Genomic DNA, 17,215 nt, shown 5'->3' with positions numbered 1-17,215 from the left:
GCTTTGAAATTAAGGCAACCCACAGAATTCTCATTTGGTTGTGAGCCACTTGCACTATACTGGCCAATACACTAGGAATGGCAGAAGATCAAAGTAGAGGAGGCCTGGGTCACTGCCCAATGGTACTCTCAAGTGATGCCTAGAAGGAAACATAAACTTCTATCTGGTTCAAGCTACTATTATTTTTTGTCTTTACTCAAAAATCTTAAACTATAACCTACTAGAAACCAACCACTGTAATCCAGGTCATAAAGGCTACTCATAAAGAGGATACAGTTGGTGCTAGAAGAATATCTGGGGAACAAGATATTCTGGGGAATATCTAGGACAATTTATAGAGAAGGAGATATTTAAGTATGTAAGACGAGTGTCACTTAATAGCTGAGGAGGGAGGAAAGTGTGTCCCAGATAAAAAGAAAAAGTGTGGACAAACGTATGGAGCCAGGAAACAACATAGCACGTTTGAAAAATTATAAATTGGCATAAAGAGTAGGGTTTTAAGGGGCAGCAGGGAGTAATGAGGCTTGAGCTTGGGAGTGGGTTTTGGGGGGGGGGGAGAAAAAAAGAGGGTGTGGTGATGTGATAAAAACTCCAATCAGAGAATCCCTCACAGTGCAATCTCTCCATGTCTTGAGCAGCTCCTGCTAAGGAAGGAGACTGAAAGCCAATGATAAGTGCTACATGGTTTCCCCTATTATTATATGGTTTCCCCTATTATTAACTTCCTAATGAAAATCCCAGATTCATAAAGGGGCTCATTCCAGTGTCCTGGCCAGCCAGATTTTTTGTGAGGTGGACAGGAATGCCCAATGGCTCCTACAAATAGACTGTGGGAGGCTGGCTGATTGACAGGCCTATCAATACCACCTCAAATCAACCTCAAAGTGAGGTCAGTGGTTGAGTACATTTAACCCAAGCCTATTAAGGTAATGGAAGAGGTTTATTTTAGTTCAAACAAGCTCTGGAGGGTGATAGGAGTCAGGGAAGAAGACAGAAACAGAGGCGATATGTCAGTTTTTTGACATGGAAACAATCTGAATTCAACCATCTCAGATGAATAGTATCTTCCTTGGTCTAAAAACCTACCAACATACCAATTCTCCACATGCATTCCATTATGTCTGGCTTAGGAAGATGTTCTTTTCTTCCCTCTGTTTCTTCCCAGGCCTTTGGTTACCCATTGGGTATGGACATGCTTGTTTCCTACTCTCTTAGCTCTCTATGTTGACTAAGCATCTACAATGATTCAGGTACTTCCAGGCACCCTCTATCAGCTCAGCTCATCCTGATACCCTCCTGTGAGGTATCATCCCTCCATTTATAGATAAAGAAACAGAGGGACAATTTGCCTTGCTTAAGGCAAAATAAAAGTTAGAAGCTAGGGTTTCTTGTTTGTTTGACTTTTACCATTCAATGGATTATCATAGTGATTACTCAGGGAACCACTACTTGTCAAGAGAGAATTCTGTCAACATCCTGGCCCCCTTAAATCACTACCCCCTCCCTCCCCACCTCTCTGAGGCTTCTTCTGGTTCCAAACTTCTGCTCTCCCCACTATTCCATGTCACCTCTTTGAGCCTTTCTCTTTATAGTAAAGGAAATGGGGCAGTAGAGGATAAGGACTTTCCTTGGATTGTACAGATAATGTCAGAGCTGGGACTTGAACCCATGTGTTCGAAGTCCTCTGTACCTTAGTTGATTTCCTTCTCTCAGCTTACCTAAGTTCTCTGTCTGTTGAGGCCAGTCAAATGCCATGCTCCTCCATGGAGCCTTTTAGACCACCCTGGCCTCACAGATCTTCTCCTCTGCCTGATAAGTTCCTGCCTGTCTGTTGCATGGACAGAACACTTAGCAGATGGTGCTGGGCATTACTTAGCATTTCATGTTCTTGTTTCATCTTCTCAGCATGTCTGTAAGGTTTCTGAAGGCCAGAGATCAAAATGTATACCTGTTTGTATTCATAGAACCTTGAAAGTGGTCTGCACAGAGGAGAAGGCAGAATAAGTGGATTCCTGGGCTCTGGAGTCAGACTCAGGTTCGAATCCTGGCCCTGCTCGTTGCATGCTGTATGACATCAAATCACTTCATCTCTGTCCAGGTGCACTCCTGAAGAGTTGTTGAGAAAAATTAAAAAGCATAATGATTTTCAGGGTATAGCAGAGTACCTGGCACACAGAAATCACTCCACAAAGATCAACTATTATTGGAGCGCAACAAGTATTCGTTGTTGATAGTGAATTACTCAACTGGTCCTCAAGGTTAAAAAAAAGTGTGATTGTTTGTTTGTTTGTTTGTTTCAGGAAGAATTTAGATAGAATATCTCCTTTCTGTAGGATACGAATCTAGAAAAGTAACACACAAGTTGGAAGGAGGCTGGATGTTGGGTAAGAATTGCCTCACTTCACCTCCATCATGTCCACCTTACTACAGGAGCAATAATGGCTCCCCAGGGTGCAGAGCATGGAAATGACTAAGAGCTGAGCAGGCGACAACCAGGCAGAGTCAGGCGCCCTGGCAGTGTTCCTGCTGCTAAGTCACGCAGAAGGGGCCAGCTTTCCCTCCAAGCCTTAGCAGCAGCTAATGCTATTAGGATGAAAGATGGGTCCATTTGGACCCCTAACCCCCATGTTCAGGCAAGACTCTGGAAGGTCAATGGCTAGAGAGAAATGCAGGAGCAGCTATTCTTGTCAAGAATTAGGATATACACCATTCTGGGCACTTGTGCATATATTTTAGCAAAACAGCCCACTTCTTCAAAGGACTTTTTTTTTTTTTTTTCAGAGGGAGAGAGGGAGGGAGGGAGAGGGGTAGAGGGAAAGAATCCCAAGCAGGCTCCATGCTCAGCGCAGAGCCTGATGCAGGGCTCGTTCCCATGACCCTGGGATCATGACCTGAGCTGAAACCAAGAGTCAGACACTCAACCAACTGAGTCACCCAGGCACCCCTCAAAGGACTTAAAAGGGCAAAAGCTTGTCTTCCTCCCAAGTTTATTCCCATATATAACTAGGGAGGAACAAGCTTACCTGAAACACAACACCTATGGCATTTTGTGCATCCTCAACTTGCAAAATGTTCTTCTCCAAATACTCAGAGATCATTTTAAGAAGAGTTTGGGGATGGGATTTACATATAGATTATCTTTGCTATAATTTTGTGGGCTTTGTCTGATCATCTGTCCTACAAACCCCGGAGGCATTTCTCTGAGCATCAGAGCTAAGCACAAAAGGACTCAAAATAGAATAATGCAGGGCAAGTCAGGTGGGCAGGGAAACTGTCAAAACCTGAGATTTGGGAGCTAAAGGGATTTAAAGACGGCTGAAGGAGGTAATGAGGAAGCTTCAGATAATGGGATTGGGCAGAGAATGCTGGGCTCTTTAGGAACACAGGATCCCTATAAATTGGGTAGGGGACAAAAAAGGCAAAGCTCAAACCAGCAGTAGCTGTCAAGCAAAAGCAGTTGTGACCACTAAGCCAAGAAGAAGTGGGGGGGAGGGCGGGTCAAGGGGGTCATGCGGCAACATTTTCCAATGCAAATGCAACAGGTAGTTCTACAAAGAAAGAAACTATCACCAGAAATATGTATTGTCTACAGCAATGCCCAGGGATTATACCTCATCAGCTTGCCTTTGCTGGCCTCAGTTTCCCCATATTTAAATCTAAGGAAGTCATACTTCTCCCCAGCCTGAGTTAGTGACCCTCTTCTGCTCTCCCAGACCTTCATGTATAGTTGTCTTTTAATGAGTCTGCCTCCTCAACTAGACCTTAAACTCCTAAAGGCTGGGACTGTATTTTATACCTCTCTGCATCCTCAAAGCTTGGCACAGGGCCCGGCCTATAACAAGTTTTTAGTCAACACTTGCTGACTAATTGGTCTCTAAAGTCCTTGGAGGATTGAATCATAGAATGACTGGATCCTGTTCTCCACGGGGTTCAACATAACACGTAAGCCAACCCATCTTCCCAGAAGCTGGCCCAGGCTGCTTTAGTTGAAGCACTGGCCTTCTCTTCCTCTTTTTTAACTTCTTTATTCCCATCTCCAAATATTCTCCTTGGACTGTGCTAGTCAAAATCCCTGTTTTGCTTGCTTTAAACTTAAAGACAGGGGTCTAGTAAATGGGAACTACCAACTAGCCTTCTGGTTTACTTCCCTTTCTGCCTTGCTTAGGTCTTGCAGTGTGGTCTTGCCTTAGACTCTCTTGGAAGAAGATCTTTTTTTTTTTTTTTTTGATTTTTTTTTTTTAACGTTTTATTTATTTTTGAGACAGGGAGAGACAGAGCATGAACAGGGGAGGGTCAGAGAGAGGGAGTCACAAAGTCTGAAACAGGCTCCAGGCTCTGAGCTGTCAGCACAGAGCCTGACGCGGGGCTCAAACTCACGGACTGTGAGATCATGACCTGAGCCCAAGTCGGCCGCTTAACCGACTGAGCCACCCAGGCGCCCCAAGAAGAAGATCTTAAGATAATGATTTGAATGGAAGAAGTTTACTGAGGAAGTGAGTCCCGAGAGCACTGACTGGACAGCAGGAAAGTGAGACAGGAAAGGGAAGAAAAGTGATAAAGGATGCTTTAATGAGCAGGTACTACTGTGGGCAACTGAGGCTCCTTTCTTCTGAAGATCTCTGGGAGACTCTGTGGAATGTACCTCAGAGTCATAACCCATGAGGAGTGAGGGGGGAGAAAAAAAGGAGTGAGGGAGCTGGGGTATTTACCTACCAACTCCCACCCCCAGTTGGTTGAAGGCTCTTTGAGGGATGGTGGGAATACCCCCCAACTGCTGCCAGTGTGCCTCATGCACTAGTTGAACACATTCATGCAGCCAGAGAAAGCCCGCAGGTGCTTATAGAAATAAGCCATCAGCAGGTGCAGCCATAGTGAGTTCTGCCCCAGTGGTACCAACACCTTATATGACATATTCTTAGCCTGATGCCCCAAAGTATTCCATTTAGGCTAACCAAATCTCTCCAGTTCAGAAAGCCCCTCTACAACATTCCTGAGAGGTAGTGGTCACCTTCTGACTGAATACTGCTACTACTAGGGAGAGCTCACTCCTCTGAGGATGCCATGCTGTCGCTGGAAATAACTGAGTTGCTGAAAAATCCTTTAATTTTTTAAAGATTCCATATATATTACCTTGTAATTTCTTTTTTTTTTTCTTTTATTTGGGAAAGAGAGAGAGCACACGAGCAGGGAAGAGAGAGAGAGAGAGACAGAATTTTAGGCAGGCTCCCTGCTCAGCGTGGAGTCCAACATGGGGCTTGATCTCATGACCCTGGGATCATGACCTAAGCTGAAACTAAGAGAGGCTCAACTGACTGGGCCACCCAGTCAGCACCATATATTACCTTGTAATTTCTGACCGTTGGCCTCAATTCTGCCTTTTGGAGCCCCATAGAATGATTCCCCTCCCCCCCGCCCAATATCTCTTTTAATAGTTTCTAAAAATAACTGGTATATTTTCACTATGACTCCTCTTCTCTGGCCCAAATCACCCACTGTCCTTACCACTCTTACTACAATATGGTCTCTAAACTAGTCATTCTCAACCTGGGACAAATTTGACTCCCAGGGTACACGTGACACTGTCTGGAGACATTTTTTTTTTTTTTTTTTCTGAAATTTATTGACAAATTGGTTTCCATACAACACCCAGTGCTCATCCCAAAAGGTGCCCTCCTCAATACCCATCACCCACCCTCTCCTCCCTCCCACCCCCCATCAACCCTCAGTTTGTTCTCAGTTTTTAACAGTCTCTTATGCTTTGGCTCTCTCCCATTCTAACCTCTTTTTTTTTTTTTTTCCTTCCCCTCCCCCATGGGTTCCTGTTAAGTTTCTCAGGATCCACATAAGAGTGAAACCATATGGTATCTGTCTTTCTCTGTATGGCTTATTTCACTTAGCATCACACTCTCCAGTTCCATCCACGTTGCTACAAAAGGCCATATTTCATTTTTTCTCATTGCCACGTAATATTCCATTGTGTATATAAACCACAATTTCTTTATCCATTCATCAGTTGATGGACATTTAGGCTCTTTCCATAATTTGGCTATTGTTGAGAGTGCTGCTATGAACATTGGGGTACAAGTGGCCCTATGCATCAGTGCTCCTGTATCCCTTGGATAAATTCCTAGCAGTGCTATTGCTGGGTCATAGGGTAGGTCTATTTTTAATTTTCTGAGGAACCTCTGTCTGGAGACATTTTTGGCTGTTAAAACTAGTAGGGAGAGTTACTGGCAGCAATGGGCTGTGGCCTAGGATGTTGGTAAGGGTGCTACAAGGCACAGGACAGCCTCCACAACAAAGAATTATCTGGCCCAAAAGGTCTAAAGAACCAAGGCTGAGAAACCTATTCTAGAAAGATCATTATCCAGGTCACTCTGCTCTGCATATGCTATGGCTTGTCATATAAAGCATAGTGCTAAGAACCCAACATGCAGTACCTACAGGGATAGGACCTGAAAGAGCATAGAACATGGGGGGGGGGGATCCTTTCTCACCATGACAACAGGATCGACTGTAGCAGCTGAAGCACCCACAACACACGCCCCCCTCCCCTCCAGTCTGTGGTCAGGGAAAAGCTATGAATCCTATTGAAACAAACTGGTCTCAAGCAGATGACTAAGAAACAAAAACAAAGACATAAAAACACAAATGCAAATCTAGAAGGAGGTGGAGTTCCCTCCAAGCATCTCCACAATATTTTCAACACGAAAAACTGAATCAAATTTATTTCAGTTTTCCCTACAGACATAATTATAGATCTTCTCTACTAAATTTTTGTCACCTGAAATTATGATAAAATGCCTTTTAAAATTTTCATCCAGGCCACTCCCAAAAACATCAGACAGGACAGACTAATGTTGATCCATTTCTTAACACTTTTTTGGTAAGTTTGTGTTGACTAGTCCATTTAACTGTAGCTTACATTTATTTACTTGATTAAGGAAACACCAGTTTTCTGGTGTTTCTTTTACTATAAAGTCCTACCAAACCTTCAAGAAATAGGTTAATTCCTATTTTATTCAAACTGTTCTAGAAAATGGGAGTGGGGGAGAAGATGGAGCCACCCTTCAGTTTATTTTATAAAGCTAGTATAATCCTAAAACCAAAACCTTTCAAATATAGTACATGAAAAGAAAACTACAGAAAATAATCTCATTAATGAACACGGATGCAAAAGTCCTTTAAAAATTACTAAACTGAATCTAGCTTTGAATTTTGTATTTTATAAAGTGACTGAGTTTTGGTTATTCCAGGAATGTAGGATGTTTTAACAGAAAATCTATTAATGTAACTCACTACGTTAGTAGATTGAAGAGGTGGGAAGGAGTCAGGAATGGACCACAAGCACACAGAGAAATGTTCTTATTCTTGAGTAGCTTTTTCTGTGTAATAAAACCCACAAAATTTCTGTGACATAAAATAAGCATTTATTTTTTTATACCTCTTGGGGTAAGCTAGGGTCAGCTATTTGAGGTTGGGCTCAGCTGGGCACCTCAGCTTTAAACTGCAGGTCTGTATGTCAGCTGGGTGACTATATATCCACCTGACTCTCATTATTCTTAGACCAGCTGGCTAGCCGTTACAAGTTCAACTCATGGCAGTACACAGTATTAAGAGGGTGCATTCAATAAGACAAAGATGCTTCAAGCCTCTGCTTGCATAATGTTGCCATTATTCTATTGGCCAAAGCAACCTGTGTGGCTGAGTTCAAAGTCAAGGAATGGGAAAGTATACTCTGCCTTTTATGGCACAGATGCAAAAAATGAAGTATTGAGGCCAAAGACTTAATATATCACAGGGCATGTGAATATTTTATTCCTTTTAATGTACAAATATGATATATATGTGTAAATATACCAATTGGCCCCACGTGTGTGTGTGTATACACATACATATACACTAAATTTACTATGTACAAACTATTTTATAATAAAAATTAAATTCACACATTAAGCACACTTTGGGACCTTTCTTATTGACTTCCTTTATAATCTTATCCAAAAAGAAAATACAAGTTATTAATGCAGCAGGAATTGTTCTTCATCTCTTTCACCATAACTTTTCATTCTTTCGACCTTTTCCAGAAAAGGATTTAAAGAGGTTTTACAAAGTTCTGAGACAAAATCAACGTATAATAAATCAGAAGACAAGGCAAAGGGAAAATCAGGTTACCAAAGCAAGATGGGCCTGGAATGGCATTAGTACTTGGCTGGATAGTCTCCATTTGCTTCTTCTGATCCTTTTTCCCTCCTTCCCTACCTGGTCTGTCCTCCTTGAAGGGCTCCCCTTTCTTGGGCTTTTCCTATAGTACAGGTCTCAAGCGGTCTGATGACCACTGTGTCCTCTTGTTGCTTGAAGCCCAGAGGCTGGTAACACTTCCTGTGAACCATCCCTGACTGGCTCCCTTAATCATGTCACACCTCTGTAATAACTCCTTCATGAAACTCTCCCTACTTAATCTGTTTGGAAGTGTTATTTTTCCTGCCAGGGACCCTGATTACAAGAGCCCACAAATTACATGCCTTAAGTGTAAATACCCACTAGAAGTAGACCATAAATATAGCTCTAAGGTCTCAGAGTCATTATCAAGTGGGAAACACAATCAATAAAAGAACCTCCAGTCTCTCGAGAGAAGCAGGCCTACTCCAGACACCAAGATGGGCAAGAAATTTTCTCTGTGGTTTCTCTATCAAAGGTCATTGTGTTATAATGACCCCATTCTTTTCTGTCTTACAAACCATCTCTATTCAGGGCTCACTCCTCCAATATCTTTCCTCCTTATCCACATTCACCTTCTATTTGATCTCTTCTAGTTTTATGGCTTTAAATATCATACATGTGGATGATTCCCAGTATGTTTCTCCAGTCCTGACTTTTCCCTGAACTCATTTTCACCATCCAATTGCCTACACTGGATATCCAACAAGCATCTCAAACAAGCATCTTGGCATGTCAAAAACAAAGCTCTCCATGTTCATCCCATACTCTTCCCTTCCTAGTCTCCCCTCATTTCAGTAGAGGGTCCCAGCACCATTCCCTTGGTTGCTCAGGGTATGTAGTCAGGAGGGAGAGAGAATGGCAGAAATCTATCATGCTTGATTCCTTTTTTGCACATTCCACATCCAATCAATCCACACATTATGTGGCTCAGCTCTTCAAAATATATTCAGAATCTGACCACCCCCATTACCACTACTGTAGCCCAAACAGCCAGTCTCTCTTGTCCTACTGTGCTCCTAAACTGGTTTTCCTTCTTCTACCCTTGCACTCTTCCAGGACCCCATCTGAAGCAGCCTGTGTACTCCTTTAAAAATGTCATGTCATGTCATCTCCTATTCAAAATCTTCCAATCACTACCATCACACTCAGAATGCAATACAAAGTATTTACGTTGGCCTATAGGGCCTCACATCTGGATATCTGTGAGTATTTATTTTCTACTATTTTCTTCCCTCTGCACTGGTTACACTGGCCTCCCTGATGTTCTATGAGCAAGTCAAGAGTACACTTAAGGTCTCAGAACCTTCGCACTTGCTGTTTCCCATCACTGAAACATTCTTTTCCAGATACCTGCATGCCTCACTCATTTCACTTAGGTCTCTGTGGGAATGGCAATTCCTCAGAGAAGTCTTCCCTGGTCATCAGCTGTAAATAGTCCCACCATCTCTATTCCTTACTTTATTTTTCTTCATAGCACTAGTCAGTATCTGACATTACATTAAATATAAATATGTAGTTACGCATTTGTCTATTTAGAATGTAAGTAAGTGCTAATAAAACGGATGTATTTCATTCATCCCAGCATCTCTAGTGCCAGACACAACACTTGACACACAGCACGGTCTTGATAAATATTTGTTAAATGAATGAGACTCCATTCTACTTCATCTAGTTTCTTGACTCAAAAACTCAGCAAGATCCAAGAAATACTTGAGTCTCAATTATGTGAGTGGCACTTCGCTAGATGCTTAGAGCTTTAAAAATCTAACAGACACCTGAGTCTTTTGGGTGAATAGTGATTGGGAGAGGGGATAAGGGGCTCCTCAGTGTACTAGAAACGTTCTTTTTCTAGATAGTACAATACTTACAGAGGTGTATTCATAATTACAAACCTATTGAGCCCCACACTTAAGATTTGTGTATTTTAAGTTGCACACCGATAAGTGTTTTTTTCTTAAGTCTCTGACCTATCTAGACACATCGAGAGGTAGTTTGCATTGTGGTAAAAGCAGTGACAATGATCTGTATGGCCTGCCTGTCTATGTGAGAGGTGAGTCACCTCCAAGTGCTAAGATCGGCGTATCAAAAGGAAAAGGGGAGACTATACTGTGTTCCTTTTGGCACCAGAACCTCCCAGATATGATGGGCCTTCTCTAATGCCCTGGGACCACCTTTTGAAACTGGCCTGCAATACTAGCGCCTAACTGCTAAAGGGATGTTCCCTTTAGATCCCTGAAGTGAGATGGAGCACTGGAGAACTTTCCTCGGAAGAGCCCGCGGAAGAGAGGGGGCCAATGGAACAGTCTTTATGCTTTAAAAAAAATTTTTTTAAGTTTTTATTTAAGTAATCTCTAACTCAAGGTGGGTCTTGAACTCTAACCCTGAGATCAAGAGTCGCATGCTCTTCCGACTAGGCAGCTAGGCACCCCTATGCTTTGGATGCTTAGCCATTTGCCCTGAGAGGCTGACACTCCGTCCACTAGCGTTTAGAGGGCATTATTAGCTGTACATTCAGCCCAACGAACGTCACAAACACTGGTGCTCGCTGAGTCCCTGGCCCCCAGCACGCACGCGCGGCACAGAGCCGCCGCTACGCAGGCGCACTGCGGCCAGGCGCCGGGCAAAGCGGAGGGCAGGAGGCCGCCCGGCGGGTGCGCGCTCCAGGGCGTGCGGGGAGCGAGGCGCGCGCCATGGAACAGCGGTTAGCCGAGTTCCGAGAGGCCAGGAAACGGGCCGGGCTGGCGGCCGAACCCAACACTTCGAGCCGGAGTGCACAAACCTCAGGGAAGAAGGCGGAAGCAGCTGCGACTCCAAAGGCAGCTCCAGGCTGGCTAAAACGGTTCCTGGTGTGGAAACCGAGGCCCGCGAATATCCGGGCCCAGCCCAGCCTCGCTCAGGTGAGAGGAAGGCCTCGTCTCCCGGGACCTAGCTTCAGGGACGCTGTCGTGTCCACCCAGTAAAATCCGGCTGAGGCCACACCCACTGCCCGCCCATCGCGTGGCGGCCTTCAGGCCACGCCCCCACCGAGGAGCCGTCCCCGCCCACCACGCGGAGGAGCGCGAGTCCAGTCCCCTCCTCTGGTTCCCACCTTCGCTGGCGGGGCGGGGCTGCCGGCGCCTCCCGACTGTTGAGGGCCAGAGCCTGGCATCTCGGGCCACACGTGTCTGCACTGATCCTTCGCTTTGACATTTTCTTTCCAGCCCGCGACCCACGCAGATCCTGATTCCGGTCGGGAAGCGATGGTCTAGGGTCCTGGAAGAAAACACCTCTGCCCTTGAGTTACTCACAGCGCGTTCAGTTATTGTGATGCCCTGTAGCCTCCGGGAACTTCTCCACCACCGCTTTCAGCTGCAGCCCTCCGCTAATGGAGGGTAAAGGTCTAATTGGATACTGCTAAAAAGTGGCAGTAATGAAGGCTTCCTTTCATTTCGCACCTGGGACACATGCAGCCAGTAGCCCAGAAAGCCTGTGCTTTAGAAATAGCATTTGAATACAAACGTGCAAAAGTGTGGTTTGTGTAACTGCCAGAGGCCGCAGATGCTTGTGCACCTCTATTAACTAGGGAAACTTACTCAAGTTCTCTGGTGAATGTTCAGGTGAAAGCATTATTTAGATTAGTATGATAGCCTTTCCACCCTTTGATTCTTTAGTATTCTCTTAATGTTCAGATGAACTTGGTATTTTCATTTCGTTTTCACTCAGGAGTAGAGTGGCAAGGTGCCCTGTGTGGGAGATTAGATTATCTATGTTGGAATACAGGACACAACATGGAGGGAAAATAGGTGCCTTGAGACAATCTGTGACAAAGCCTTCCTATCTCAAAAGTGTAATAGCCAAAAAATTCCTTTTGAAAATGAAAATGTATTGGAGCAGAAATGTACCTTACTCCTCTTAAAATTATTTCTCTTAGTTCATTTATTATTGCACAACATCTGGTTTTAGGCAATTTTTTTAAACCAAGGAGAACTTATGGTTACTCAGTTTTGATTAGATACTATTCTCCATAACACGCAGGGTTCCATCAGACTTGCAGAAAGAGAGTGCAGCAGGGTTCAGACAATCTATTTCCTTGCATGTGGTTTATCTCAGGATAACTTCATTGTTGATTAGAACTCACTGAGCACAATTGGTTAAGATTTTAGAATCTACTTCCCTTACCCTTTTTCCTCTCCACAGTTAAAAAACAATGTCTAGCCCACACAATGAGTTTTTTGCCTGTGTGTCTCATTTCCAAAGGAGTATGAGATCATTGAATTGGACCCAGAGAAGCTGAACTTGGAGAAAGTTTCCATTATTAAAAACCTAAAAGCTGATGTCCCGACAAAAGGATGACAGGAAATGCTGGATCTCCAGTTGTTCTTATTAATTACTCTGTTTTTCATAAGGGACTCTGTCTTAAGCTCATTTTCATTGGCTCAGTTATCATTCGTGGGTTTGCTCTGGTGTGAAAATTCTCATTAAATTGTTTTTTTCTTTCTCCCAATTTACAATCCATCTCTCTTAATCATTTTGGAGACACACAGTGGCTTGTCAGAAATTTCTCTAGCCTTCTATTTGTAATTGCTTCTTGGTTGTCATTGATAAGGAAGCATCCATATCCTCCTTCCTCCACTCTCGAATTTAGCTCGAAGAAAGCAGTCCCCAAGATCAAACATTTCTTTCTGTGACAAGCTTGTTCCACATTGGGGCCAAAATGCTTGTGACTTTTTTCAACCCCACAGAAGCCCCCTGTCTCCCTGCCCAGGCATACCCTGCAGCAGTCCCCAGCACCTCCTAGGCCCAAGGTATCCTCTCTCATCCTGTGACTCTGCCCCTCCAGCCTTGGCTCGGACTGACCCACTGCTCAAATGCTCTCCTTTGGAGTCACCTGGCTAAACACAGCCTTTGCATCACTCCCTCAAACCCAGGAATCACCTTCTAATTTCTTCCCTTTCCTTGCCATCATTCATTCATTTATTCAGCAAAATTATATCCTGTGCCCAGTCTGTTCCAGCTACTGTCCCGAATCTGGGAAACAGTGGGATAAAGGCAGAGGAAGCCCTGTTCTCACAGAACTTGCATTTGGGGCAGCAGATGATAAACAAAAGAGCTGAATGATGAATGCTATGAAAGGGGGGAAGAACAGGACGCTATGATAGTGAACTGGGGGTGAGAGGTGCAGAGTACTACTTTAAATTGGGTGGGCAGGGAGGACCTCCCTGAGGAAATGGCATTTCATAAGAAGAAGCCACTCTTCGAGAAACCCAGGACAAGGACAAGGGCACATGTGGTCACATTTTTGCTGAGATTTGTAGGAGAGGAGGGAACCATCCAGGTGATGTGAGGGGAAGGGGGCATTCCTCTCAAAAGGAACCATAGGTGCAAAGGCCCTGAGGTGGTAAGCAGCTTGGTATTTGAGAAATGGAAGTATTTGCCCTAAACTATGCCTCTATGTGCTGTGACGACCACAAACGCATCCATACACAGCTTTCATAGCAGAAGCCACACTGGTCCTAAAGCAAATGCCAAAGGAGGTAGAGGAATTTCTATATCTCTCCTCTTGTTTGTTCCCTTTGCCAGTTGGTTTGACCCATTCCCCCATCTCCTAGCTCTCTAACCCTTCCCTTTACCATTCCTCATAAAGGCCCCTATTTAAGTACAAAGAGCTTTGGAGGGAGGCTGTGCTGGGATCCTACACCAGTCTCCTCTCTGTCACTAGCTGTGTGACTCTAGGGGAGTTACTTAACATCTCAGTGTTTCCCTATCAGTAAATTGGGATTAACAGTGCTTATCTCCTGATTATGGGAGATGGGGCGTCTCAAAGGTGTGCTATAAATCGTGGCCATAAGCATTATTCTTTTTATACTCCTTCAATGATAAATTCAGTTTACAGTAAATTTCAAGTTGTACACATTCAAAATGTATTCTGCATCCTTCAGTCAGTCATTTCTCTCTGACTTCTGTGTCACCACCCTAGTTATGCCTGGCCCTTCTCTCTCACTGAGCCTCCTGCGTGAGCTACTCACAATGTCCCTGCTTCTAGCCTTGTAGCCCATTCTCTACCTGTCAGCCAGAGTAGTCTCAAATATAAATCAGATTATGTTAGTTCCCTGCTGAGACTTTCAGTGATTTCTCTATTGTGCACACTGGTCAAATCTGAAAGGGACATTTATTTACTTAACAAACGTGTGTGTGTCAGGAGAGGGTGTGTTGCTGATGGCATGTTAAGGACTTTTCCAGTCTAACAGAAAAGGTAATAATTACAACCTTAACACTAGAAAAGAAGGTTGCAACAAAATAGAATTTCTGAAGCAATGTAAATCAGATGACCTATATTTTTTATCAAGACCAGATAATATTTGTGGTCCCGTTTTAAATTATCATGGGAGGAATGGGGATATAATTGAAGAAATGAACTAAAAGTTATGCAGTGTATTGAGAACCTACGTGTGGGGTGCTCTGTTTGGCTCTGGAGACACTAAAAGATAAATGGTAGTCCATTGGCCTCCTGGTAGCAATCTAAGGACACATGTGAACTGTATTAAAAGAAAAAACACTTGGTGTGGCTGGGTGGCTCAGTCGGTTTAAGGGTCTGACTTCGGCTTAGGTCACGAGCTCACGGTTCATGAATTCGAGCCCTGCATTGGGCTCCGCTGGCAGTGTGGGGCCTGCTTGGGATTCATTCTCTCTCTCTCTCTCTCCCCCTCTCTCCCCCTTTCTCTCTCTCTCTCTCTCTCTCTGCCACTCCCCCACTTGCACTCTCTCAAAATAAATACATAAGCTTAAAAACACAACACTTAATGAGCATATAGTTTGGTGCTCAATGAGACAAAGAGGCAGTAAGTGCTCTGGGAGGCAGAGGGGGAATCCCTCCTTGATAGCTGCAGAGGTCAAGCATACACAGTTCACCAGTCATGCTGGCCTGGAAGGAAGGCACAGAGCTGAGAATGGAGAGGAAGCAGAGCAGGATACAAGGGGGGGCAGTGTCTTTGGGTAGTAAGCCCTGTTGAACTGGAGTAGAGCAGTAGATTGTGGATTGTATCGTACAGTTAATTTTTTAGATCATTGTTTTACAGACTGTACATCGTGACCCGTTAGTGGGTGGTGAAATCAATTTAGAGGATTAGTCCTCTGTTAAAAACAAATTTTAAAAACGTGGAATGGAAGATGAGAATTTCATGTGTGGTGAAGATATTTGTTGATTTGTGAAACTTTTTCATATATACATACATACATACATACATACATATATATACACACACACACACACACATATATGGGGTCACAGTACAAAATGTATTTCTTATTATGGATCATACCCAAAAAATTTTGGAAAATACTGGACTAGAGATCAAGCCTCCCTAAAGCTATCTGATTATCTGTATCTCCCATTCGCACCCAACGCAGGGGCCTGTGTACTGGCATTTCTATCTGTTGAATAAATGGAAGGCCTTGCATGGATTCCAGCCCAAGAAGTTTACATTTTAAGCTGTAGGCAGTAAAATTTGTTGAAGGTTTGTGAACAGAAGGTTGGGGGGCGGGGTGTTTTAGGAAGTTCATTTAGCAGCTATACATAGGATGTTTTGGAGAGTCCAGGCAGAGAGGAGGTAAGGAGTCCAGTTAGGAGACACTGCCTGGGCTTGGTGGCGTGTAGGACAGTCCTGGGATGGAAAGGTTGTGGCTATAATGGTGATTTGTTTTTAAGAAGTGAAAGGGATTTTTGTTTCTGGTTTCATGTAGTCCTCATTTTAGACTCATGCCACTCACAAAACTGCAGCTCATGTAATCCAGTCAATAAGCATTGACTCTGTGTGTGAAGCAGTAGGTGTGGCTGCTGCATTATCACTTACTGGGGAGTTTCTCTATGGGGCACAAATTAGCTCTTGTTAGCAGCAGACTGATCTGAGGAAATGACTCCCATGAATGGGAATCCACCTGAATGCTGTAAGGATTTTATCAGGTCACAGCTCACTAAGTGCACATCAGTTTTGATTCCGTTGGAACAGGGCACGTGAGCTCTTTGGAGATGATTGTTTTAGGGAGCAGAGCAAGAAAATAGAAATCAATGAGCCGGAGGCCTTCCCAGAGCAATGAGAGCTGTCTTTGCAGATTGGTTTTTATCCTTTGAGCCCCATTACCCTTTATTCTTACTTCTATTTGTTTGTGTGACCTAGGAAGTGGCTCAGCCGGGGAGCAGCACGTCACAGCCACCACGGAACACAGCCATTCCTCTGCCTTCACCACAGGACCAGTCTTTCCTGATCAACATCACCTTCTTGAAGGTTCTTCTCTGGTTGGTCTTGCTGGGATTGTTTGTGGAACTGGAATTTGGCCTGGCCTATTTTGTCCTCTCCTTGTTCTACTGGATGTATGTCGGGACACGAGGCCCCGAGGAGAGGAAAGAGGGAGAGAAGAGCGCCTACTCGGTGTTCAACCCAGGCTGCGAAGCCATCCAGGGCACCCTGACAGCAGAGCAGTTGGAACGCGAGTTACAGTTTAGACCCCTCGAGGGGAGATAGGCCCTGCTCTCTTGCAGCTAGCCTCCCACATGGCTCCCTCATAGCCTCTGGACATGGGCTCATGGGTTTGATTTCAAGTGCCCAAGACCTTATAAGAACAGCTTGCAGGTTAGTTCTGTGGCTGTGAACTTCTGCATTCTTTCCCCAATCTTCTGCTGCGGTTTTATCATTGAACTTCTCTTTGGTTTTGGTGAAACCCCTTGAATGACACTCAGTGTGGATATGATGCCCTTTATAAAAAGTACATACTCAAAAAAGAGAGCTGTTCGTCTCATTATTTGAGAGAGGCACTTGTAAAGCAGTAGAAAGGGATTGGGGAGATAACTTTAAAACACCCAGCTGTTTGAAGGAATGGTGTGTTAAAATAAGTGTTCTCTTTAAGTCTTTTCGTATATGCTATAAACCATTTTTTTTCCCCCTGAAAAATTTAAGTTGCAAGTTTTTGTTTTTCGGTTTTTTTTTGTTGCTGTTGATGATGTTTGTTTTTTCATTGT

At 44.0% G+C, this 17,215-nt stretch overlaps 1 protein-coding gene and 1 long non-coding RNA gene across 2 annotated transcripts; one reads left to right on the top strand and one right to left on the bottom strand.

Annotated features, from left to right (window-relative positions):
* Positions 1–921: 921 nt before the first annotated feature.
* Positions 922–11,114, bottom strand: LOC122489478. Its single transcript, XR_006298922.1, has 2 exons — positions 11,003–11,114; positions 922–2,106 (listed from the first exon to the last, which is right to left on the bottom strand). It is a non-coding gene; the product is annotated as an uncharacterized LOC122489478 (long non-coding RNA).
* SAYSD1 (SAYSVFN motif domain containing 1) lies at positions 10,819–16,982 on the top strand. Its single transcript, XM_043591307.1, has 2 exons — positions 10,819–11,120; positions 16,377–16,982. The coding sequence occupies exons 1-2, from the start codon at positions 10,914–10,916 to the stop codon at positions 16,719–16,721; spliced, it is 552 nt and encodes a 183-aa protein (XP_043447242.1). The 5' UTR covers positions 10,819–10,913; the 3' UTR covers positions 16,722–16,982.
* Positions 16,983–17,215: the final 233 nt, after the last annotated feature.

Source organism: Prionailurus bengalensis, chromosome B2 (assembly GCF_016509475.1).
Source record: "Prionailurus bengalensis isolate Pbe53 chromosome B2, Fcat_Pben_1.1_paternal_pri, whole genome shotgun sequence".
NCBI classification, from domain to species: Eukaryota; Metazoa; Chordata; class Mammalia; order Carnivora; family Felidae; genus Prionailurus; species Prionailurus bengalensis.
The sequence above is the reverse complement of the archived record's forward strand: the minus strand, read 5'-3'. Positions and strand labels throughout refer to the sequence as shown.